The sequence below is a fragment of the Vitis vinifera genome, chromosome 18 (genome assembly GCF_030704535.1).
Source record: "Vitis vinifera cultivar Pinot Noir 40024 chromosome 18, ASM3070453v1".
Taxonomy (NCBI): Eukaryota; Viridiplantae; Streptophyta; class Magnoliopsida; order Vitales; family Vitaceae; genus Vitis; species Vitis vinifera.
Genome location: NC_081822.1, coordinates 28,472,130 through 28,496,672, shown reverse-complemented (window position 1 = coordinate 28,496,672; position 24,543 = coordinate 28,472,130). Strand labels below are relative to the sequence as shown.

The window sequence follows — 24,543 nt, the reverse complement described above, 5'->3', positions numbered from 1 at the left end:
AGCTTCATGGCAAACCTGCTGATTGGAAACCAAAGCCACGGTTTGACAGAGATGGCAGAGCACACGTGGCTGCCAACTCTGAGAGCACCTCTGTTCCCGAGCCGAGTCCATTCAACAAAGAGCAGATGGAGATGCTACAGAAATTATTAAGCCAAGTTGGCAGTGGCAGTACTACCGGTGTAGCCTTCACTGCTAATCGAGGAGGAATGAGGCCGTGGATAGTAGACACAGGTGCTTCTGATCACATGACAGGAGATGCTGCCATTCTTCAAAATTACAAGCCAAGTAATGGTCATTCATCCGTCCATATTGCTGATGGTTCAAAGTCAAAAATTGCCGGGACAGGTTCTATAAAACTTACTAAAGACTTATATCTTGACTCTGTTCTCCATGTTCCAAACTTGGATTGCAATCTTTTGTCCATTAGCAAATTGGCTCATGATCTCCAATGTGTTACTAAATTCTATCCAAACTTGTGTGTTTTTCAGGACTTGAAATCGGGGAAGATGATTGGCAGTGCTGAACTGTGTTCCGGGCTCTACCTCCTTTCATGTGGCCAATTCTCCAACCAAGTCTCTCAAGCAAGTTGCGTACAGTCTCAGAGTATGTCAGAGTCTTTCAATTCTGTGTCAAATTCTAAGGTCAATAAAGATAGTGAGATTATAATGTTACACTATCGCCTTGGTCATCCTAGCTTTGTTTACCTTGCAAAATTGTTTCCCAGATTATTTATCAATAAAAATCCAGCATCTTATCACTGTGAAATTTGTCAGTTTGCAAAGCATACTCGAACAGTATATCCTCAAATCCCATACAAACCTTCGACTGTTTTCTCTCTAGTACATAGTGATGTGTGGGGTCCCTCCCGGATAAAAAATATTTCTGGCACTCGATGGTTTGTGACATTCGTTGATGATCATACTCGGGTAACATGGGTTTTCCTTATGAAAGAAAAGTCAGAGGTCGGGCACATTTTTCAAACCTTCAATCGTATGGTTCAAAATCAATTCAATTCCAAAATACAAGTCCTCAAGTCAGATAATGCAAAGGAATACTTTACTAGTAGTCTCAGTACTTATCTTCAAAATCATGGCATTATCCACATAAGTTCTTGCGTTGACACCCCACAACAAAATGGGGTGGCCGAACGCAAGAATAGACATCTCTTGGAGGTTGCCCGGTGCCTTATGTTTTCCTCTAATGTTCCAAACTATTTTTGGGGGGAAGCTATTCTCACAGCTACCTATTTGATTAACCGTATGCCATCCAGAGTGCTTACCTTTCAATCCCCACGTCAACTTTTCTTAAAACAGTTTCCTCACACCCATGCCGCCTCTTCTGATTTACCACTCAAAGTATTTGGTTGTACGGCATTCGTTCATGTGTATCCTCAAAATCGTAGCAAATTTGCTCCTCGAGCAAATAAGTGCATTTTTCTAGGGTATTCTCCAACCCAAAAAGGGTACAAATGCTATTCTCCAACCAACAAAAGATTTTACACCACCATGGACGTCTCTTTCTTTGAACATGTCTTCTTCTATCCCAAATCTCATGTTCAGGGGGAGAGCATGAATGAACATCAAGTTTGGGAGTCTTTTCTTGATGGTGTACCTTCTTTTCACTCAGAGTCACCAAATCCTTCCCAATTCGCGCCCACTGAGTTGTCCACACCCATGCCGCCATCAGTTCAGCCAGCCCAGCACACAAATGTTCCTTCTCCCGTGACCATCCAGTCTCCCATGCCTATTCAACCTATAGCCCCACAACTTGCTAATGAGAACTTACAAGTTTACATCAGGAGGAGGAAAAGACAGGAATTAGAGCACGGATCACAGTCAACATGTGGCCAATATATTGACTCCAATTCAAGTCTTCCTGAAGAGAACATAGGTGAGGATAGGGCTGGAGAGGTGTTAATTCCCAGCATTGATGATTCTACTTTGCCAATTGCATTGAGGAAGGGTGTTAGGAGATGTACAGATCATCCAATTGGGAATTATGTTACGTATGAAGGGTTATCACCATCTTACAGAGCATTTGCTACTTCTCTTGATGATACTCAGGTTCCCAACACAATACAAGAGGCATTAAAAATTTCAGAATGGAAGAAGGCAGTACAAGATGAGATTGATGCACTTGAGAAGAATGGGACGTGGACTATCACAGATTTGCCGGTTGGGAAGAGGCCTGTGGGGTGCAAGTGGATTTTCACCATAAAATACAAAGCAGATGGATCAGTCGAAAGATTCAAGGCTCGTTTGGTAGCTAGAGGGTTTACACAATCCTATGGGATAGACTATCAGGAGACTTTTGCTCCTGTTGCAAAACTGAACACTATCAGGATCCTTCTCTCATTGGCTGTCAATCAAGATTGGTGCTTGCAACAACTGGACATAAAAAATGCGTTTCTAAATGGGGACCTAGAAGAGGAAGTCTACATGGAAATACCACCTGGTTTCGAAGAAAGTATGGCAAAGAATCAGGTTTGCAAACTCCAAAAATCATTGTACGGCCTTAAACAATCTCCTCGAGCCTGGTTTGATAGATTCACAAAAGCAGTCCTGAAGCTGGGCTACAAACAAGGTCAGGCTGATCATACTCTATTTGTCAAGAAATCTCATGCCGGGAAATTGGCCATATTGATAGTCTATGTCGATGATATTATTCTATCTGGAAATGATATGGGGGAGTTACAGAATTTGAAGAAGTATTTGTCAGAAGAGTTTGAAGTTAAAGACCTTGGAAATTTGAAATATTTCCTTGGTATGGAAGTGGCTAGATCAAGGAAAGGAATCGTAGTCTCTCAAAGAAAATACATACTCGATCTTCTTAAGGAGACCGGTATGCTTGGATGCAAACCAATTGATACTCCTATGGATAGTCAGAAGAAACTTGGTATCGAGAAAGAAAGTACACCGGTAGACAGGGGGAGATATCAGCGGCTTGTCGGGCGCTTGATTTATCTCTCACACACTCGGCCAGATATTGGCTTTGCAGTGAGTGCTGTAAGTCAATTCATGCACAGCCCCACTGAGGAACACATGGAAGCAGTCTACAGGATTCTTAGATATTTAAAAATGACACCAGGGAAAGGCCTATTCTTCAGAAAGACAGAGAACCGTGACACTGAAGTATACTCAGATGCGGATTGGGCAGGAAACATCATTGACAGGCGGTCCACTTCTGGATATTGTTCTTTTGTCTGGGGAAATCTTGTTACCTGGAGGAGTAAGAAGCAATCAGTTGTAGCCAGAAGTAGTGCAGAAGCTGAGTACAGAGCTCTTGCACAGGGAATCTGTGAAGGGATTTGGATAAAAAGGGTTCTTAGTGAACTGGGACAAACGAGTTCATCTCCAATTCTGATGATGTGTGATAATCAGGCAGCTATAAGCATAGCAAAGAACCCCGTGCATCATGACAGGACCAAGCATGTTGAGATTGACAGACACTTTATCACAGAGAAGGTGACTAGTGAGACGGTCAAATTAAACTATGTTCCTACCAAGCACCAAACCGCAGACATCCTCACCAAAGCTTTACCTAGGCCTAACTTCGAAGACTTAACTTGCAAGCTGGGATTATATGATATATATTCTCCAGCTTGAGGGGGAGTGTTGAAATAATGCCAAAGTTAGGACTTTAATTTAGGAATAAAAAAGGAGAGATCATTTAGGATATTTCCTTATGATTTAGTTTCCTAATTTTAGGAGAGAATTAAGCTAGATTGATTGTTTCTTATTCAGTCATTTGTGTATATATATGTGTATGGTGTGTACCGATTCATTATCAATAAAGGAGTTCAGAAATTCTTCATATAATAAAGACTTTATTTTTTTAAAAAATTAATTTTAATTTCAAAAAAAGATTTAGCATGCTTCTCATAAATCAACCACTTTTGTTACTATGTTTTTATTTTTTATCTTAATTAAATTAATTATAAATAATATATGAATTATATATAGATTTATAATTAAGCATAATTTAATGATACTCTATAAATAGTAAATAATAATAAAAAAGGGTGAATCATTTAATTTGCTTTATTATAATATTTTTTATTTAATAAAAAGTATTTTGAGTACATTGAGATCTCAAGAAATACTAGGAAAAGGGAAAAAATATTAAGGAAAATCATTTTCCTAAAAGAAATGAGATAGAAAAAAATAAGAAAAAAAATATTATAGAAAATTTTAAAATATGTTCATAAAAACAATAAGGAAAGTTTAAGAAAGTGCATTTGTTAACAATTTAAATTTATTTCTCAAAATTTTTATGGATAACAAAATAACACAAGTTTATTCATCATTTTCTTTGCTTCTATTTTTTCTTTCTATTTATTGTTTCAATTTTTTGGTAACTAAATATAGAATTTTTGAAGTAATATATAATAAGATTATGAATAAAAATAAATTTTAGAGTAAAAATTGAAATAAAAACAGTGAATTATTTAATTTGCTTTATCATAATATATATATATATATATATATATGTTAACAAAAACCATTTAGAGTATGTTGGGATCTCAAGAAATGGTAGGAAAAGGGAATTCAATATACTTCTCATAAATCAACCACTTTTGTTACTATGTCTTTTTTATCTTAATTAATTTAATTATAAATAGTAAATGAATTATATGTAGATTAATAATTAAGCATAATTTAACTATGCTCTAAAAATAACTCATAAATAGGAAATATTAATAAAAAACGGTGAACTATTTAATTTGCTTTATTATAATATTTTTTCTCTGTTTTTTTTTTTTAATTTTTTTGATAAATAAATATAGTATTTTTAAAATAATATATAATAAGAAAATCAATAAAAATAAATTGTAGAGTAATAATTGCAACAAAATAGAAAAATATCTTGTATGGATTTGTGATTTTCAGTTTTTCACTAATCCTTTAATGAAAAATCAGTTCTTATAAATAAATTAAGTAGAGTTTATTTCAAATTCTTATTTTATTATATTAAATAACTAAAAACAAAAAAATTTATTTTAAAAGAAATTCTATTTTAATATAAATTAGTTAAAAATAGAATTTGATTTAATATAATTCCCAAACATCAACTAAAATAGTTTTTTTTTTTTTTTTTAGAATTTTATTCTATTTTTTACATGAAGGAACTAATAATAATGATAAAAAGATTTAAAATAAGATATATTTAAGTATAAAATTATTTGATAATAAAATTTTTATTTTATAAAAGGATAAATATGGAATAAAAAAGTTATATAATTTAAAATTTATGTGTTTTGCCAAAGTGATTGGTTAAGTCTTATTTGGTAAACAAATTCAGTGGTTTTTGTGTGGTGTTTGGTTTCAAGTGGTTTAAAATTTATGTTATAAAATATGCTTAAAAAGTGGGACCCATCGTCTTTTTTTTTTTTTTCCACTTGTAATTGGTTAACTCTTTATCAAACACCCCCTTAGATTGTTTCGATATTATATATGCTCCATTTTAAAAGCTGTTTCTGGTTTGAAGGTCTACTTAGATAAGAGTACCTATATTCTCAAGGGAGTGTGACTGATATTTCTTCTTTGCCCCCACCCTTCCTTTTTGTATGAGTGTGTGTGTGTGTGTGTGTGTTTCAAAGTAGGAAGGTTAGCTGAGCCTATCTGTCTTCCTAATGGTTCTTATTTCAAGCCAAAGGCAGGTTAGGATCTTATAGAGGTATGAGCTGAGATTAGCCACATTGGAAAAGTCAATGCCTCTCTAGAGTTGGTAGAGTTTCCTTAACCAAGAACACTTTATTGAGTTACCTAGTTAACTTAATGTTAATTCTTCTTTCATTGGCTTCTATGTGCAAAAGGTTGAAAAGACTTTTGTTATGTTTGTTTCTTAGGGAGAGTCTAATCTTAGAACTGAGATGTGTTGTGCCTTCTCCATGGGGGAAGGGGGATAACGTGGCTTGCAACTAGGGTTTGGTGGTTAGAAAGCTAAGCATTTGAAACAAGCTTTCACTGGTCAAATGGTTATGGAAGTATGTTGTTCTGTGGGATTGCCTTGAAGGGTGGTAAGGAGTGAGCATGGGATTCAAAGAGAAGGATGGTGTTCTGCCTTGATGAGGGGTTCTCATGAAAAAGGCTTGTTGAGGGGCATTGGGGAGATGACTTTGTTGGCTTATATTCTTCATTCTAGGTAATAGCAAAGTGTAAGGTTCTAGCATCATGTATGGTAGTAGAAATCGCCCACTTAAAAGAGTTTTCCTTATCCATTTTGCATTCCTACGGATAGAAAGGAATTGATAACTTTGTAGCTAGCTATTCCAGTTAACCGGAGGTAGGTGGGTATTGCAAGTACTATTTTATGCGAGAGTTTCATGTAGGAAACTGTAGATATTGGAAGACTACTGAGCAACAATTAATGATGTTTAGGCTAGATGGATTGCAGAAGATAGTATGAGATTGAGGGATTCAAACATGGGGGCATTTTCGATAAAGAACCTTTATTTCATTTGTTATGATTTTAATGGCCAAGCCAACTAACTAGCTACGAATTGTTGGAAATTGGCAACACTTCCTAAATTGTTATTTAGTTTTATTTTATCTGGATGGTCGTTTAGAAGAGAATTCTAACCTTGGACCATCTTAAGGTGACAAGGTGGATGTGATGTCCTACATCAGATATGGGAGAAAGTTTTTGGCGCTATATATGTATAGGTTCTTTTTAACTTTGTAGACGTGTTTTAAAGTCGTGAGGGTCCCTTTGGACCCAGAGCAAACATATCTACATAGTTGGGTGTGAGTTGTTACAAATGGTATCAAAGTTGATCCCCAATCCTGATGTGAGAGTTTGTTTGGTCTCATGAGGGGTATTTGTCTATTTGGCTCCATAATCCTATGGGACACAACAAGGATGTTGTGTTTGCATGAGAAAGTGTTTGTGATGTCTCACATCAGATAAGGGAGAAAGTTCATGATGCTATATATGTATGGGCTCCTTTTAACTTTGTAGATGTGTTTTATAGCTATGAGGGTCCCTTTGGGCCTAGAGCAAACGATATTTACACGATTAGGTGCAGGTTATTACAGTGGAGCTTGGTATATGGTTGTGCCTGTGCAAGAGGAATGAGGAATTAGTGAACCATTTTTTCCACCAACCAATTGCTTGGGAGTTGTGGTCTATAGTTTTCTCTAGATTCCAAATTTCTTAGCTGCTCTCGTCTTTGTATTCTAGATTTCTTGTATTCTTTCTAACTCTCTAATGATAGGCATTCAAGATCTATCAAGAATAGGTGACAGATGTATAGGACTATCCCTCTTGTACTTTGGCTTAGTGCATTTGGACGGATAGAATCATGAACTTGTAACTTGATTTTAAGTGATGGAGACAAGTTACAATCACCTAGAAAAGTATACCAAAGGTGTAGTCATAATTGTTAAAATCTTACAATAAACGATATGGCAATTCTTATCTTAAGTGTATTTTACAATACACACACAATACAATGATACAATAATACACACCTTCAACTATTTCATAATTTTTAAGAAAATACAAATTTTTATTTTTATTTTTGTTAAAAGAATTATTATATTTATTCCCAAGCTTTATTGTTATTGTGAGTAGTTCCAAGGAGTCTTAATGTTATGTGTAAAGCTGGTAAGTCTTTTCTAAGGAAAACATGAAAAATTTTCCAACACTCAATGTTTTCTTGTTTTTGTGATGCCATTAGAACTTAGGTGTGAAGTCTATGGTATTGTGATATATGTCATCCATCTATCATTCCTCTTTCATTTTCCTGTTCTGCATCACCAAAAACTGTATTATCAATTTTAGAAAATATATTTTCTTCACACCTATCAAAAAGAAAAAAAAATGGAAAATATATTTCTTCACAATATACCAATTATTCAGTTATTCAGGGTATCCTTTTTGGTTGATTATCTTTATTCTCTTAGTGGTTTATCTCCATAAGAAAATCATGCTTTAATGAGTAGAAAATATATTCTGGTTTCTTTCATTATTAAGCTGCAATATACTGGAAACAGTCGGTCATTTTTCTTTTCTTTTCAATGTATTGCAGCAAATTTGGGGACATATTTGATGAAGAATTCTTCATATACACTCTCCGAAACAATGTGAATGTGATCAGAGAGCTCCCAGGAGATGTCCTTCAGCGTTTTGACAATAATATAAGCAACATTGTAAATTTGAGACTAAAAGCTTGGTCAAGTCCAACCTACTATATTCAAAAGGTCCTTCCGAAGCTCCTGCAGAAGGGGTATGTGTTTATGCTTTAAATTATTGATATGGTTATGACTGAATAAGTGAAGACAGTGCAAAACCTTTCTTTGATCACTGTAATCTTTTTTTTGATCAGAAACGAAGAAGATTATATTAATATAAGAACAAATACAAGGAGAGATAAAAGAGACTTTGATCACTGTAATCTCATCTCCTAATTTGAAGAGAGGGAGAGGGAGAGAGAGAGAGAGAGAGAGAGAAAGAGCGAGAGCAGATGGGATGTGTGTTTCTTCTTTAAGTTATTGATATGGTTGTTATTGAGCCAGTTAATTTGAGATGTGATTTTCTTGCCATTGGTTTACTTCAACTTGCAGTTTGTTGAACCAAAATCTTGCAGATAATAAACCAATGTAAGTTTCACCTTTCTATGTTGACAATGAAAATTTCTTTTAGCCATCCTGAGCTTAGCATTTAGGCTTCGGATGCAGTACCAGATATAACTTGAAGATAGGCATCTCTATTTGCCTCTAATTTATGAACTAAAGCTTAGTGGCTGTAATTCCTTTTGGATGGAGCATGCAGTGAATTAGTATTTTATCAAACTCATGTTTAGCCCTCACATCCCCAAACGTGAACCTTCACCCAGCACTCAAAATGAGATCTTTAAACTTCAAGTCATAGGTAAAGCCTTTTAGCGTCAAGAATACCTTTTGCTGAATCTGAAAAATGGTTTAAAGGGGTGAACTACATAGCCCAGCAGAGAATGTTCTATTTTGAAATTTAAACTATAAAATGAATATCAATTTAAGCTATAAAATGATAGACATTCACAGGGAATGCAGATGGAAACACTTGAGGGTGGGTGTGGTTTTTTCAAACTTCCAATTTGATTGGAATTTACGTTTATTTTGTGGTGTGACGCTGCATGTGAAAAGATGGTTGGGGAATGAAAGGAGGAAATAAATTATCAGATTGGTGGCTCCAAGCAGTTAGCAGTGATGATAATCAGCAAACCATCTGGGGACATGGATGGTTTGTAGGGAAGACAGTTTGGCTGATATGTGGGAGAACCTGGATGCATGCCCAACATTCTTCTCATCGTAGAGGTTGGTTTTGGACATCTAGCATTCCAAGAAAATGTAAAGGGACAATTTTTTGTGGGCTCGTCCATGATGTTCAACTTTCAAATAGCTCTCTCTTCTTGATCAGATGATCAGAAATCTCATGCAGTTTTGATGTAGCATGGGATGTCAGGAAGAGATTAGGTAGGGTTCATGAGAAGATAAGTGGCACTGACCAGAGGAGAGGTAAGAGCTGTTGATCAAGTTTAGGAGAAGGCCCTGAACTATTTTCGAGGTGGTAAGGGGCTCTGGTCTCCCATTAGGTCTCAATAAGTGAGATGCAGGACTGATCCCAGTTGTAGAAGCCTTGGAGTCTCCTTTGATGGTTCTCGTAGTCCTTTTATTGTGGAGATGGATTGGCTTTAATAGGAGAAAAGGCCCATTAATTTTGCCAGGGGGGTTCCTGACCTTGACCGACAAGACCTAATTTATTTTGGACAGGATTCGGATATCTTCCAAGTATTGGACCTTTAAACTCTATTGATACTGAGCTCGGGTTGCTGCTGCCCTTCTCCAAAGTAGGTTTTTCCTGGTTTGTGTTTTAGATTTTGGTGTGTGAAAAAATTTTGAAATCGAATAGCTCCTACCAAAAGTGCCTTGTTTTTCTCACTTATTTGGCTATGAAGGATAAATTTTGTTATGAGTTGTCAGTTTGTGGCAGACATTTGATTGGTAGGAGTTGTTAATCCCTAGTAGATGCTTCATATGCAAGGAGCCTACTGAGTTGGTGGTTCAATAGGTGCTTCTCTGGTTGGTGTTTAATTTGGACTGGACATGGGGATTTAGAGCTGAGCTGCCTCATGCCTTGTTTTGGTGTATTTAGAATGGAAAAAATTGGGGAGCTGTTGATTTTGGACTTGCAATGAAAGTTGAACCATGTTCTATTAAGGAAGCTTTTTCTTTGGGGAACTCTGGTAGCATGTTTAGAATGGTATCTTTTTTTGCTGATTTTCTAAATGTTCTTTTAGGTTTTGATTTTCACTTTCTTTTGATTTCTTGGGTATGCCTGGTGTGTACATGGCTCAGCTTTCTTTCCTTTTTTTGTTCAATAGCAGTTCTTTCTTTTCATTCAGGAATGTCATACATAGAATCAGAAGGCTTGCTTTTGTTATCTTTGTCCTGGATCTTTATGAAGGGTTTTATTTTTTTAATGTTATAAAATATTTAATGGTTTTCTCAGGAAAATATTGTGAAATATGTGCAGCTGATATCATATAACAAATAACAGTTCTCTGATCTTCATATTCCCTGGTGTAGGGCTGTACGTGTTGCACCTTTCTCCAACAGATTGGCTCATGCAGTTCCTTCTGATAGCCAGAGCCTGAGATGCTTGGCCAACTTTGAAGCACTGAGATTTTCAGATCCTATACGAATGCTTGCAGAGAACATGGTTGATCGGATGATTAAGAATAGCTCAGAAAGTGGGGGGAAATATATTTCAGTGCATCTTCGGTTTGAAGAGGTAGCAGAGTCTGTTTCTTTGCTTCTTCAAGGCACAGTTCTTGAGTTCTATGTCCTTCCTCTTTGTTTATTTTAGTTTTATTTTATCTGTCTTACATTGTCTCTGCATGCTATTTCCTTTACAGGATATGGTTGCATTTTCCTGCTGTATGTATGATGGCGGTGAGGAAGAGAAACATGAAATGGATATTGCTCGTGAAAGAGGTTGGAGAGGAAAATTCAATAAAAGAGGTAGAATAATAAGGCCAGGTGCAATTCGGATGGATGGAAAATGCCCATTAACTCCATTAGAGGTACATGGCTTTTTTAAATATCAGCTTCATTGAACACTGTTTTTTCTTTCCTCTTTGTATCTTTTTTCAGGTGCTTCATAGAACTCTCATCACAACCTTTAGTTCCTTCATTAGCAACCTTAGGCACATTGCTTCACAAATTCCCTGTGCCATAGAGCTGAACATTGCTTCATCACTTTGATCTAGCTATAATCGGTTGCTTTTGCAATTCTTTACACTGCTAAATTGCCTCCAAGGCTCCAACAAAGGTATATTACCGGGAAGTAGACCTGCTATCACTTGTAGAATTTGCCCAATCAGCACCAATATAAGCTTTCTACTTCCAAATGAATTTTCTTAAGGAATAACAGTCCTTTTCCAAGGGTTCCCATTAAGTATCTCAATATCTAAGAAATGGCATTCATATGATCCTCATTTGGAACATGATTAACTCGCTAACAACACTCATAGTAAAAGCAATATTAGGTCTAGTATGGGACAAATAGATTAGTTTGCCAACTTACCTTTGATAGTTTTGTATACTCACATACTCTTTCATACCACTCCACATCTGTGATTTGCATCTATTGGAGTGTATCTCAGTTTGTGCCACAACATGTCTCCTTTAGTAGGTCTAGGGTATACTTTTGTTGTGATAGAAAAATTCCTTTTCTTATCTAGCAAATTGCTAAGATCACCCAAATTCCTCTTTAGGCATAATCCCTTTAAACTTTTCATTTCAATAACATTATTATTTGTTAAGATAATGTCATTAACATAAACAACAAGAATAATGATTTTACCTCCATTAACATGTCAATAGAACATAGTATGATCACCTTAGCTTTGCACATATCCTAACTTGTGGACTGATTTCATGAACTTTTCTTTCCTAGCTCTTAGGGATTGTTTCAAACCATGGAGTGATTTTTTCAACTTAAAACATCCTTCCTTCCAAGCTTTTCTCTCTCTCTCTAAAACTTGAAGATAATTCCATGTAGACCTCTTCCTCTAGATCACCATGAAGGAACACATTCTTTACATCTAATTTATGTAGAGACCACTCTAAATTTGCAGCAAGTGACAAAAGACCCTGCACTGTGTTCATCTTGGCACTGATGTGTTGTAAGTTTGAGTGAACCCTTTTGCCACAAGTCTGACCATTTTTCTATTGATTGTCCCTCAGCTTTAACTGTAAATATTCATTTACAACCCATTACCCTCTTTCCAGGTGGTAGTTCCACAAGTTCCAATGTATCATTCATGTATAACTCTCTCATTTCCTCCTGACAGCTTCTTTGCACTTGAGATTTACTAGACTTTCTGTATAGTTCTAGGAGTGTTCACACAATAAAGATTAGTAGCAAATGTCTTGAAAGACGAATTAAGTCTGTGCTATGAAACAAAATTGGAGATAGGATGTTGAGTGCAAGGCAGAACACTTTTTCTGAGAGCTATTGACACATCAAGATCAGATTGTGACTCATAAATGAAAGAATTAGATTTAAGCTCAGCTATATTTTTTAGATCCACCATGTCTGGTTTAAAGAACTGATAATGAAGACGACTTTTAATATCTTGATTCCTCCTAAAGTACACCTGTATTTCTTTATCTTTTTCTTTCCTTTTTATTTTTAAATTTTTTTCTGACACTTACCCACAAGTTTGAGTGAGAATTGTCACTCTTTCTTACTTGTGGTTACGGATCTGAACACAATTTTCAGAATATTTTCTGTGTTTTCAAGGCTTTCAAAGGTATAAGTAGACGAAGAAGATGGCAGTGGAATGGGTAAAACTGCCTAAAAACTAATCTTTCACCTTACTACTCTCCCCTTGAATAGAAGTTTGGGTAAAATAGGATTTGTTTTCAAAAAAATAAAAAAATAAAAAAAAATCCATTGCCACAAAAACTTTTTGGGAAGGAGGATGAAAACATTTGTATTCCTTTTGTGTTGGAGAATACCCAGGGAAAAGACATTTGAGAGATTTAGGATCCAACTGGCTCCAATTTTGATTATGAACATGAATAAAGGCAAGACATCCAGACACTGTAGCTGGAAGAGAAGAGAATACGAAGGTGAACAAGTTTGAGACATGTAAAACAAAATTTGGAGTTAGGCCTTTGAAATAGATACAAAAATGTTTCCAACAATAGATGATTGCTAGACAACCAATTTTCCTAAAAGTTTAAACTTATTGAATTTGGGTCCACAATGTATATTATGGTCTTTTAACACTCTCTCTCATGCATAGTCACATACCCGTATGTGGAGAGACACATAGCATGTGGGCTCAATAAATTAGGAAAATAAATATGCGATGGGACTTGAACATATGATCTCCACCAAACTATATTCTAATACCATGTTGGATAATTAATTTTCCTAAAAACTTAAGTGTATTGGATTTGGTCCATAATGTATATCATGCTCTTTAACAATGATAAAGAACTATTAGCTATTTTTACTTTTTGGATGACTTGAACATGGAACATAGGAAGATGACAAATTTAATAAACCTATCATATGATTTGGGGCCTGAATCAATTATTCAAGAGTTGATTTTATTTTTTGAAGTATGCAAAGCAGTGAAAAAATTATCTGTTTCTGCCAACTTACAAAAAGAATAAAATAATATAAAAAATAAAAACGAAAGAAAGAAAGAAGTGGTTTGTGTTTGACTCAAACTCATACAGGTGCTGAAGTTTTTTCTTGGTGAAAAGAGGAAATTCTAGATTCCCTTAGTGCCTGGTGATCTGATTCTTTGTAATTCAACAGTGGTTTGATATCCTGGGTCATTGTTTCAAGTAAACTTCTTTCCTTTGCTTCAACCTTGAGGTTTTCTATCCAACTTCCAACATTTCTTTCCTATGGTATTATTTGTGACAGTGGTCACACCATAACTTGTCTTTGTCATTATTTTTCCTTTACCCACTTAATATGGCAACCTTGGGTTTGGTGATGACTAGGGCAGAATTCTCTATGTTAAGAGTTTCCCATCATGACTAACCGCCTACTCTCCTTCCTTCTGATGTAGGCATAGACTTCCCTTACTGAGGGAACACGATCTTTTGCTGGGATTTGACCATGGTCCTGATCTAGTTCTGCATTTGGGCTTGCCAACAAATCAACTACCAGTTCTTTTTCTAGCACTTATTTCCACTTGCCATTATCTACTATGCACTCCACCTCATAGTATCGGTAAAGATCCATCTCTTGCCGTAGTCAGTTTGTGGCATTGTGATAGGCAGTCACTGTCATGTTCCCTTAGTTGGTCTCATGAACTCGGCACTTCAGATCATAAAGTTCATTCCAAGTATTAGAGCAAGTATCTCAGCTTCCCATAAATCTCTAGTAGTAGGGAAAATAAGTAACCTTTACCAACATGTGGTTCCATGGAGTTGATGAGACAAGACATGACTAAAGAATTTTCTGCATCCCTAGCCAAAAGAACTCAAATCTTTTGGATCTAGTACCTTCCTTGAGGCATCTAGTAGCCGCATATTCCCTTTACCCTTTGTTAAAAAGCTTCACAGACTAGGACTATTGTAGGAAGTTCTGGCACCATTTAGCTTATGTATAGTAATATGAAGGATTCTCATTAGGGCTAGATGATTGCCCTACTAATGTAACCAAAATGTTCAGGTATTACCAAAGATATTTTGATAGATTAAGAGGAAACACACCACCAATGAAGGCTAGTTGAAACTGTTGGCAATGAAGGCCGACCAAAAGGGGTATATATATATTTATCATCTTAGTTTAGAACCCTAAATTACTGTGATACCATGAGAAAAATTGGAATTTATTTTCATTAATTTGTTGAGAAAATAAATTATTTTACAACATATTTAGGCAATGTTTTTACAAGAAAAAGAAACTATAATAAGATACAAATGAAACCTCAAGAAAGTTAATGCTAGGAGATAGACAAGATTCACAAAATCTGCCTATAATAAAAGCAGAAGATACTTTACTTTTTAAACAAGAACCATGGAATCCCTAGAATTCTTCTTGTGAAATGGAAAAAACTTTTCTTTCTCAATAGTGAGTGAATCCTTGACTAGTAAATGCCAACTCAGCTAGGGTAACCCAAAAATTTGAAAGAACAAGGGAGAGGAGGATGAACATACTTCATAGGAAAATCAAAGAGGAAATTCAAATGAGAGATTGGTTAAATGGGAGAAGGGGCTTGTTTATAAATTTAGAGGTCTAACTGGCTGTTAGAGGTCAAAAGACACCTTTGGAAACAGTTTAAGGGAACCTCTGATGGTTTTGCCCATATTTTCGTAAAATATCGCCTAAATATCAGTGATATCAGCAAATACTAGTGACCTCTTATTGAAATTTTGCAATTTGTTTCCTCCCTCTTTCTATGTCGGTACCCCCAAATTATTGATATTCCAAAATATAGGCAAAACTGTCGATTGTTTTCATGATAGGGAGGAATTGGTACAATTTGAATTCCTAACTATGCTTGAGTATTTGATACTGTGGTGAAAATGTTGTAGACTATTGCAAGCATTGATAAATCATTGACAATATGGACTTAGTTGATTAATTGAACAAGTGATATTGTTTTGATGCATTTATCTAATAATATAATACCTATCCTTTGATCTTTGTTTTACCTACACAAGGATTACATTTTTGGGCCTCTTTTATCTCATTTTTTTTTTTGTTTTTTCATTTATGAAGTATATCAAATCTTCCAACCTGTCTTCAACTTGTTGTCTTTTTCAGTACCAGAACTAAAACTGCACAATGCATGGAACTAAATATTGGATAATCCCTTGAGGTCTAATTTTTATGTTTGATGGTTTTAAAGTAAGTTAGTTGGTCTGCAGGTAGGGATGATGCTTAGGGGCATGGGTTTTGATAATACTACCTCAGTTTATGTTGCAGCTGGAAAAATTTATAAAGCAGAAAGGTATATGGCCCCACTTAGACAGATGTTTCCACGATTAGAAACGAAGGATACACTGGCTTCTCCTGAGGAACTTGCTCCATTTAAGGTATCAGGATGATCCTGATATATGTGTTTGAAATTATTGTTTGTTATTTCAATTGGAACCAAGTAAATGGTTAGAATAACCTGTGTTTCTGATGCAGGGCCACTCCTCTAGGTTGGCTGCTCTTGATTATACAGTTTGCCTTCACAGTGAAGTATTTGTAACTACTCAAGGTGGAAATTTCCCCCACTTCTTGATGGGTCATAGGCGATACCTATATGGAGGCCATGCAAAGACAATAAAACCTGATAAAAGGAAATTAGCATTATTATTTGATAGCCCTGATATCAGGTAGGATACAGCTTCACTCTTTTTCTCTCCTAGTTGTCTCTGAATTTTAATTTTGGGTTAATTTCATTCACCTCCCCTGAGGTTTTGGCTAAATACATCTAGCTCCCATAAGTTTGAAAATTCATCATACACCTCTCTTATTTTGAGTGAGAGGAGTGATAAGTCAAAATAAGAAATGAAAAGGATAAAGGAGATACTTGATAAAATTTCAGACCAATGGGAATTAGATGTATTTAGTCGAAACTTCAAGAGAGGTGAATGAAATTAACCCTTTTAATTTTTTATCCTCAAGCTTGTAGGACATAAGAAGATCGTATGCCTTTTGTTTTCTTTTTCATTCTGGGTTTGATCTATTATTATTCGGTCCATTTCTGAGCAGGTCCTTGAATTAGAGTATTAGTCACATAGTTAATTTATCAAAATTAATTTATATTAACCTTGGGTATGAATCTTTTTGGTACTTCTTTTAATTCTTTCCCATCATTAAGGGCCTTTCTCAATTGTAACCACCATTTGCTAGAAATCTTCCTTGGTGTATATTTATTTAGTTACTGATATGTTTTGTAGTTGGGACAACTTTAAGAGCCAGATGCAAGACATGCTACGCCATAGTGATTCCAAGGGAAGTGAATTGCGAAAGCCCAGCAGCTCGCTTTATACCTTTCCAATGCCAGATTGCATGTGTAAACAAGCAGAAACAGGAATTGATAATGGTAACACAACAAAACTTGATTGAAACTCGTAACACACAAACAGTCCTTAGGTGGATGAAATTTTCCTATACCTGTAATTTATGTTGTATAATTTAATTGAATTCTGAAGGTAATTATCTCCCTTTGAATTGAGGGGAGAATTTTTGAGATTTGATTCTTTCAACTTCATTGACTCAGCTATAGTTGCTAGTTGATAATCAAAATCCGTTGTATATGACACAGTAACAGCCCATATAAGATGAAAATTTTATTTTGAATGAGTTTCACCCATTATCTTGCCATCCTTCTCTTTATTTTCTTTGTTGTGAATATTTTGTCATCTAGAACTTTTGAGTGTCAGAGATATCATATGGGTAGATGATATGCCTGGACTGTTCTTCTTGGCTGTGAAGCTGGGTATGTAGGCAGGTGGTATCAGAACTGTGCTCAATATGATAAAATCCAAGTATATTCTAAAATCATTTCTTGCCCTTGAGGCTTCGCTCAAGTGGTAAGTTGATAGGTTTGTGGGAGGTTCTAGGCTCTGGTCTTAATGGTACCAAAAAAAAAAAAGGTTTAATAATCAATATATATATATATATATATATATATATATATATATATATATATAAAGAAAGCAAAAATAGAAAAAAAAAACATATTAGATTAAAAGCATATTAAATTTCAATATTTAATGTTTGTTTAAAATAAAAATTATATTACATCACTATATTTACTATTAAAAAAGTATGGAATCTTTGAGTTCAATTCAATCTTAATTCTAACTTAAAATACTCAACCCAAACCCAATCAAATATCATGTTTCTAAACTTGGATTGGTTCGACTTACATTTTTAACTTGGGTGGGTTGGTCATGTTGGTTGGGTTGATGGCTAATTCGAGTCCAACTTGAATTAAGAAGTAATTAACCTGAGTTTAACTTAACTTAACCTCTAACCTGAGATATTTAACTTAAACCCAACGCAATCTTATTTTTTAAAATTTAGGTTGAATATGGGTTGATCAAGCTGATCCAGTTAAACTTGGGTTGATTGGGTTATATGATTCAAAATCCAATCATATGGTTTTTTAAAAAAACTTTTTTTTTTCTATATATTTATACCAAAATTTAAATAGTAAATAAGATAAAACTTTAAGACAATAATAAAAAGGTAAAATAAACTTATGTATCAATCTAAAAAAATGAAATATATATAATATAATTATAATTTTATTTTTTCTTTAAATTTTAAAAAGAAAATAAATATTATTGTATAAGATAATAAGCATTATAAATATTATTAAAATATTAAACTAGGTTCGGGTTAGGCTTGGTTTGTCCAAACCTTGACCTAAACCCAAGCCCAATCCGAGTATTGAAAATATTTACCTAAACTTGTTCAAACATCGAGTTAAGTTAGGATTGGGTTTGGCTAACTTGCCCAACTTACACACATGGTTAGATTAGATTTAGGTGTATTAGGTTGTAAGATTTACAACCCACCCAGGATGTTTTCTTAAATTTAATTTATATATATATTCTAAAATTTAAATTGTAAATAATGCAAAAGTTTAATATAATAACAATAAAATAAAAATAACTTTGCTTATCTTTATATAATTATACTCCTTAAAAATTCAACAATAAATAAGTAAATGAATGGTATTACATAACATAAAATAAATTATAAATATCATAAAAATATTAATTCTGATTTAGATTATATTTTAATTATTCAAATGTTGTTTCAAACCAAACCTAAATTAAACTGGGATTGAAAAAATTTAACTTAATTTCAATTTAATATTGAAAACAATCACTCAATCCCATCCAAAGGCAAGGTTGGACAAAACCAACCAATTCAAGTTGTCTTCCTAATTTAAAATGCAATAGAAGGACCTTAATCATAATTGGATTCTAAGACCATGTGACATGCCCAATACTAAGAGTTCATTTGTCAGTGATTCTAGAAAACACTTTTAATCTTTCTAATATTTGAAATTTTTTATCATTCAAGTATTAAAAATATCATAAACATTTTCTAGAATCATTCCTAAATACACTCTTAGAATATGTTTGACAATGATTCTAAGAAGTATTTTTGATAATATATTCATATTTGAATCAACTTCTTAACAATGGCAAAACATTTGTTAAGAAGACTTTCATTAATTTATTTGTTAAGAACACTTCCATCAATTTGAATAAATAAAATTTATTCTCAAAAATTAAAATTAAATTTTATTAAAATTAAATTTTATTAAAATTTTAAGTTTTCTTTTTCATATGATATTAAAATTCTTCTTTGACTCTTATTTCGATCTCGTATGATTAAGAAAACATAGAAGTTGACTGTCACTTCGTTACCATGCACTATTACGAAAATATTTAAATGAGAGGAACGTTGGTCTGGTAATGTAACAACCCGTCTGGTGATGATTTGCTGGCATAAAAATTTTGGTTGATGACCATTTTTCTCCGTATCTCTTGGATGTCCCATCACTACTTTTTCGGCTGTTTGGCTGGGGAGAAAATTGCGGCCTATTGGGCCCAAGTGGAGATATCAAAAGATTGGTGGGTATGTCATAATCCAATGATTGTACTGAACTTTCCTTGGAAAATTATAGACTTTGGAAGGGAATTGAAGCATGTGTTTCAGAAAATAATTTTAAAATGGAGAGAGAGAGAGAGAGAGAGAGAGAGGAGTTGGTTGGGAACATTTGGAAAGGTGGTTAATGGGAGAGTGGGAGAGAGAAACAGTTGGTCAGTTAAAGCCATAAAAGGTAGGTATGGCCGATGGGATGGTGGGATGTGGACATTCCGAACTATGGGAATGAGATTCCTCTAGTTATTTAATTAACGAGAATGGGAATGTGAAATTCCCTCTAGCTTTTATACTCAGGAATTTTTAATTTTAATAAAAATGATTTTTTTTTCTGTTAATCCTTATTGGCATTCCTAATAAATATTTCAATTATAACAATTAATAGGAAATAAATTGAATTTTTAATTCCCCTTTCATATTTCCGCAATCCAAACATGTTCTAATTTTTTTTTTAAATGTCTCTTAAAGGGATCATACCAATGAAACTTAAACAAAATCCTAATTCCCGAATATTGAATCACTAATTTGTAGTTATTTAATCAAATTCTCAAACACTCTCAATATTTCATAACTATCTTTCATGTACATATTGTTGGATTATAAAATTTGAATCAATATTGTTATACTTTGTAGAGGATGTTAGAAATCAAAGTTTGCTCCTATGGTATTTTAACACTCATTATTTAGGATTTTGTTTTCTTTTCAAAGGAAAAAAAATTCAAAATATGATCCTAATTGAGAAGAGGGTGAGACCCATTAAGGTAATCCAATTAGTTACGGCAAACACTGGAAAATGTGGTTCTAATAAGTGATATATGATCTTGAGTTTGAATCCTACCACTTATATACCCTAAATTTACCTGCTGGTTGTTACAAGACAGTCACTTGTGTATGGTCTATTTAACACAAATTACTCATTTGTGCATGGTCACTTGTAAATTGGAACATCACAATAAAACAAATTTTCTTTATTTCATCGTATGACTTGAAAGTCTAGTCCTTCTCAAATCCCTTTCAACTCATCGAAATCCAAAGTAGACACACAAACCATGGAAGACATAAGAGGCCGGGGAAGAAGCATAATTCTCTTTGTATATAATGAAGTAGAGAAATTTTTTTATTGGAGGCAAGAAAAAGAGCATGATCATTTCAATATAAAGGGAATCCAAGACATGGAAATGGCTTGAATACATGATCTTTGATATGAGCAACAGCTAGTTTGCAAGTCCATAATTGAACATAGATTTCTTGGGATGAAATATGGTTGGATGAGATTTGAGCACAAATACAGTGAGGCAAGCATAGACACAAAATTTCAGTTGTAATTGTGTAATACTTTCTTTGATTTTGCCAAAAAATCTGAAGATTGAATTGAAGTTTTGGTTGTGCTAGATATATTTGTAAATAACAACATTTAAAAAGAAAAAAGAGAAAAAGAAGAAGAAATAGTTAAGTCATAAATAAGAAAAGACTTTATGTTCAATCATCTTTTTTTTTTTTTTTTTTGTAAAGGTTAAATCTTTTTTAGTATTCCACATCATGTCATTTCTTTTATGGTGTTCAACATCACATCACGTTCGTTTTAAGAGTCATCATTTGGATGATCTATCCTTAGAAAACCCATAACCTTGATTCTGATACCAATTGTTAGATCGGGTTTTAACTATCTCATCTGAAAATCAATTGATGTTTAATACGGATAGATTAAATCTTCTATAATATTCGACACCATGTCATATAGACATGTTTTAAGAGTCATCATTTGAATGACTCATCCTGGTTTTAGAGAGCAATATGTTGTAACTCAACAGTAACTAAACACATATTTGCCTTCAATACAAGATTTTAATACGTAAACAACAAGGCTTCTTTACATTTTGAAATCCCAAATATATGAACTTATCCCTGATTTCAGTCATAGTTTCCTTCACTGGCTGCAGGAAATTTGCAGCCACTGATAAACAGAAGCCCTACCTACCAAACACGGCCGTTTTCGAAACCGCTTGTCGTTCCTACCAATTCAGTCAACCCTCATCCCACCAACACGTGGGCCCCACTCACTCCCTTCCCGCTCCCCACCTTCCTCCTTCACCCACCTACCCTTCCCCCCGCATTTAAATCCCTCGCAGCCTCGCTCAACTCCACTCCGCTTCAATTTTCAAAGCACCCCGTGCGGCAATCATGGGTAGAAAGCCTTGCTGCGACAAAGCCCACACCAACAGAGGTTCCTGGAGCAAAGAGGAAGACGACCGCCTCATCCACTACATCCGTCTTAATGGCCACGGATTTTGGCGATCTCTTCCCAAAGCCGCTGGTGCGTATGCTCAGAATTTCTCTTTTTTTTTCTTCTTCTTTTCTTTTGTTCTCTCGGCTACCAAACGGTGGATTTTGATTTAGGGTTTGGTTTTTTTGATCTGATAGGATTACTCCGATGCGGCAAGAGTTGTCGGCTTCGGTGGATAAACTACCTTCGGCCTGATGTCAAGCGCGGAAACTTCGCCATAGATGAAGACGAACTCATCATCAAACTTCACAAATTGCTAGGAAACAAGTAAGAATTTCTCAGGATTCACCTTTTCTCGATAGCCAAACAGCTTTTAGACTGAAACTGAAAGTCGAAATGTTTGAAATCCGACGTCAGGTGGTCGCTGATCGCGGGGCGATTGCCCGGAAGAACAGACAACGAGATCAAAAACCACTGGAACACTCACATCAGGCGGAAGCTCATCAGTGGCGGAATCAATCCAAAGACTCATCAGCCAACCAAACCAATCACCACCGAAGAAACCAATTGCAGCAGCGCTTTGACCATCACCACCACAACCGACAACACTGAGAAGCCACAACAGCCGCCACCGAAGCAGCAACCAAATCAATTCCCCGGGGAAGAGGAAGAGCACATCAACCTCGAGCTCACCCTCGCGCTTTTTCCGACTCCATCGGAGTCTACTGCGGAATCGAAGCTGCGGCGGACTACTACGCCAGATGGCCCCGATGAAGGTACACGTGTTTGCGTGGGCAGCTGCCAACTGAGAAGTGAAGATTCTGATAATGGCCAAAAATGCTACACTCAATTCGTTAATTTGACTTTGTAAACCAAACTCTGATGCTGAGTTGATAAGACAGGTAGGAAGGATTTAGAGTGTTTGGTAGGTGGGAAATTTTGCATGCATTTTGAATCCCGTATTTTAATAAATTTGACTCCTGACTTGGGGACTTTTGGGGATAATGTTGTAAAGTAATGCTTGACTCTTGTTGACCGAAGGTTGACTTCTCAAAAGGCACTAATGTAAATAAATTAAAGGCGAGTATGTCTCCCGAATTGTTCGTACATACGCCGTACACCTACTGGCCAGCCCACTCACCACTTTCAATACTCTACCCAAGTCTTTTATTTTTTATTTTATTTTTATTTATATTGGATTATAGATAAGGATAAATTAATTTATAAGTTCAAATAATTATTTGAATTTAAAATTTAAGTTTTTTAAAAAAAAATTAAAATATTTGATAAATTTAATACTTATTATTTAATAACTTAAGTTGATTTTAAATTAAATTATATTTAAATTATTGACTTAAAACATTAAAATTGTTTATTAAAACTCATTCTAAATCATCGAGTTAACATATTTATATCCATAAATTATAATTAAGATAAAAAATGTCAAATAATAATAGAGGTCATAAACTAGCAAAGGAAATCATTGGGACAACAACTAAAGTAAAATGAGGGTAAAAAGGTAAAATAAAAATATAAATTTAAGAATAAATTAATTATTTTTACTTATCACTTAAAGTTATTTTACCAAACATACTTAATTTATTTAATAAATTAAATTAAGTTATTAAATCACTTTTTAAGTTATTAAATTGGTTTATCAAACACCCACTTAGTTATTTTCTAATTATAATAGATGTCATAAAATTAGAATCTATCTTTCTTTTTTTTAAGAAGATTTTTCTGAACTTTTTTTTGAAGTATATATATATATATATATATATATATATTAATTTGATAAAAGTTAGAAATCTCATTTGAATAGGATTATTATTTTAGTTTTCTAAAATTTGAGGAAATAATGGATATAAGATTCCCTATCTAAACAAAATTTTTATTTTACTTCTATTTTTTGAAATTTTTGGAAAAAATCTTGTCAAACAAATCCTATCTAATTAAATTACATTGACCACCTCAAGCTCCTAAATAATAAAAATAATCAAATTTTCATTTGATATCTAGATTTTTTATTATACAAGAGTAATATTGGAGCATATTGATAGAGTTGTCGTAATGCTACAATATATTTTTAAACACAAATCTCTTGAAGTTTAAAAGTTTTATTTTATTTTTTATTACATTATTCTTTGATAATATTTATTAAATAAATAAAAAATTATGTAATATAATTAACTTTATTATCTAACTGTCCACATGTCTTGCATGTGGAGCAAAACTAGTATTATATACAAATGTCATATTTAAAATAAATAAATAATCAATCTCAATAGGTACAATTATTTCTCATTTTAACTTAAAAATAATTTAAATTAAATAAAAGTGAAGAATTAAACCAAAGATGTAAATGGATTATGCAAGTTTAGGTGTAAATGTGCTCGAGGAATTATATAAAAACTCTTTTCCAAAGGATGTAAATGGTTTTCAATAATTGGTAACATAATAAATGAATTGCAAGAGGTTCAAATAAGTAGTTTAAGTTGAAACCAAAAGTAAGACATAAGAATTTGTTTGATAGTGATTTTAGAAAGCGCTTTTAACATTTTTAATACTTGAAAAATAAAAAAATTTCAAGTATTAAAAATACTATAAACATTTTTAATAATTACAGTCAAACATATTCTAAGTAATAATTCCATCAAAGTTTCGATGATTGA

General features: G+C 34.0%; 2 protein-coding genes across 2 annotated transcripts in view; both read left to right on the top strand.

The window, feature by feature from the left end:
• LOC100249307 (O-fucosyltransferase 9) overlaps positions 1 to 17,335 on the top strand; it is a 37,641-nt gene extending 20,306 nt beyond the window's left edge. Inside the window, exons 5-10 of the mRNA XM_002272722.4 lie at positions 8,033 to 8,230; positions 10,572 to 10,776; positions 10,901 to 11,068; positions 15,894 to 16,061; positions 16,159 to 16,349; positions 16,917 to 17,335. Coding sequence (XP_002272758.2) covers positions 8,033 to 8,230; positions 10,572 to 10,776; positions 10,901 to 11,068; positions 15,894 to 16,061; positions 16,159 to 16,349; positions 16,917 to 17,085 — 1,099 coding nt within the window. The 3' untranslated portion in view covers positions 17,086 to 17,335. The remainder of the gene's footprint in view (positions 1 to 8,032; positions 8,231 to 10,571; positions 10,777 to 10,900; positions 11,069 to 15,893; positions 16,062 to 16,158; positions 16,350 to 16,916) is intronic.
• A 4,334-nt stretch (positions 17,336 to 21,669) lies between these two features.
• Positions 21,670 to 22,873, top strand: LOC100254642 (myb-related protein 308). The gene is made up of 3 exons (XM_010666953.3): positions 21,670 to 21,961; positions 22,069 to 22,198; positions 22,289 to 22,873. Exons 1-3 carry the CDS (start codon positions 21,829 to 21,831, stop codon positions 22,740 to 22,742), a joined length of 717 nt encoding a protein of 238 aa, XP_010665255.1. The 5' UTR covers positions 21,670 to 21,828; the 3' UTR covers positions 22,743 to 22,873.
• The last annotated feature ends 1,670 nt before the right edge of the window (positions 22,874 to 24,543 follow it).

Coding starts and splice junctions, on each gene's coding strand:
- LOC100254642 (XM_010666953.3), top strand. CDS start 21,829: ATGGGTAGAAAGCCTTGCTGCGACAAAGCCCACACCAACAGAGGTTCC. Junction 21,962..22,068: donor ATCTCTTCCCAAAGCCGCTG/GTGCGTATGCTC, acceptor TTGATCTGATAG/GATTACTCCGATGCGGCAAG. Junction 22,199..22,288: donor CACAAATTGCTAGGAAACAA/GTAAGAATTTCT, acceptor ATCCGACGTCAG/GTGGTCGCTGATCGCGGGGC.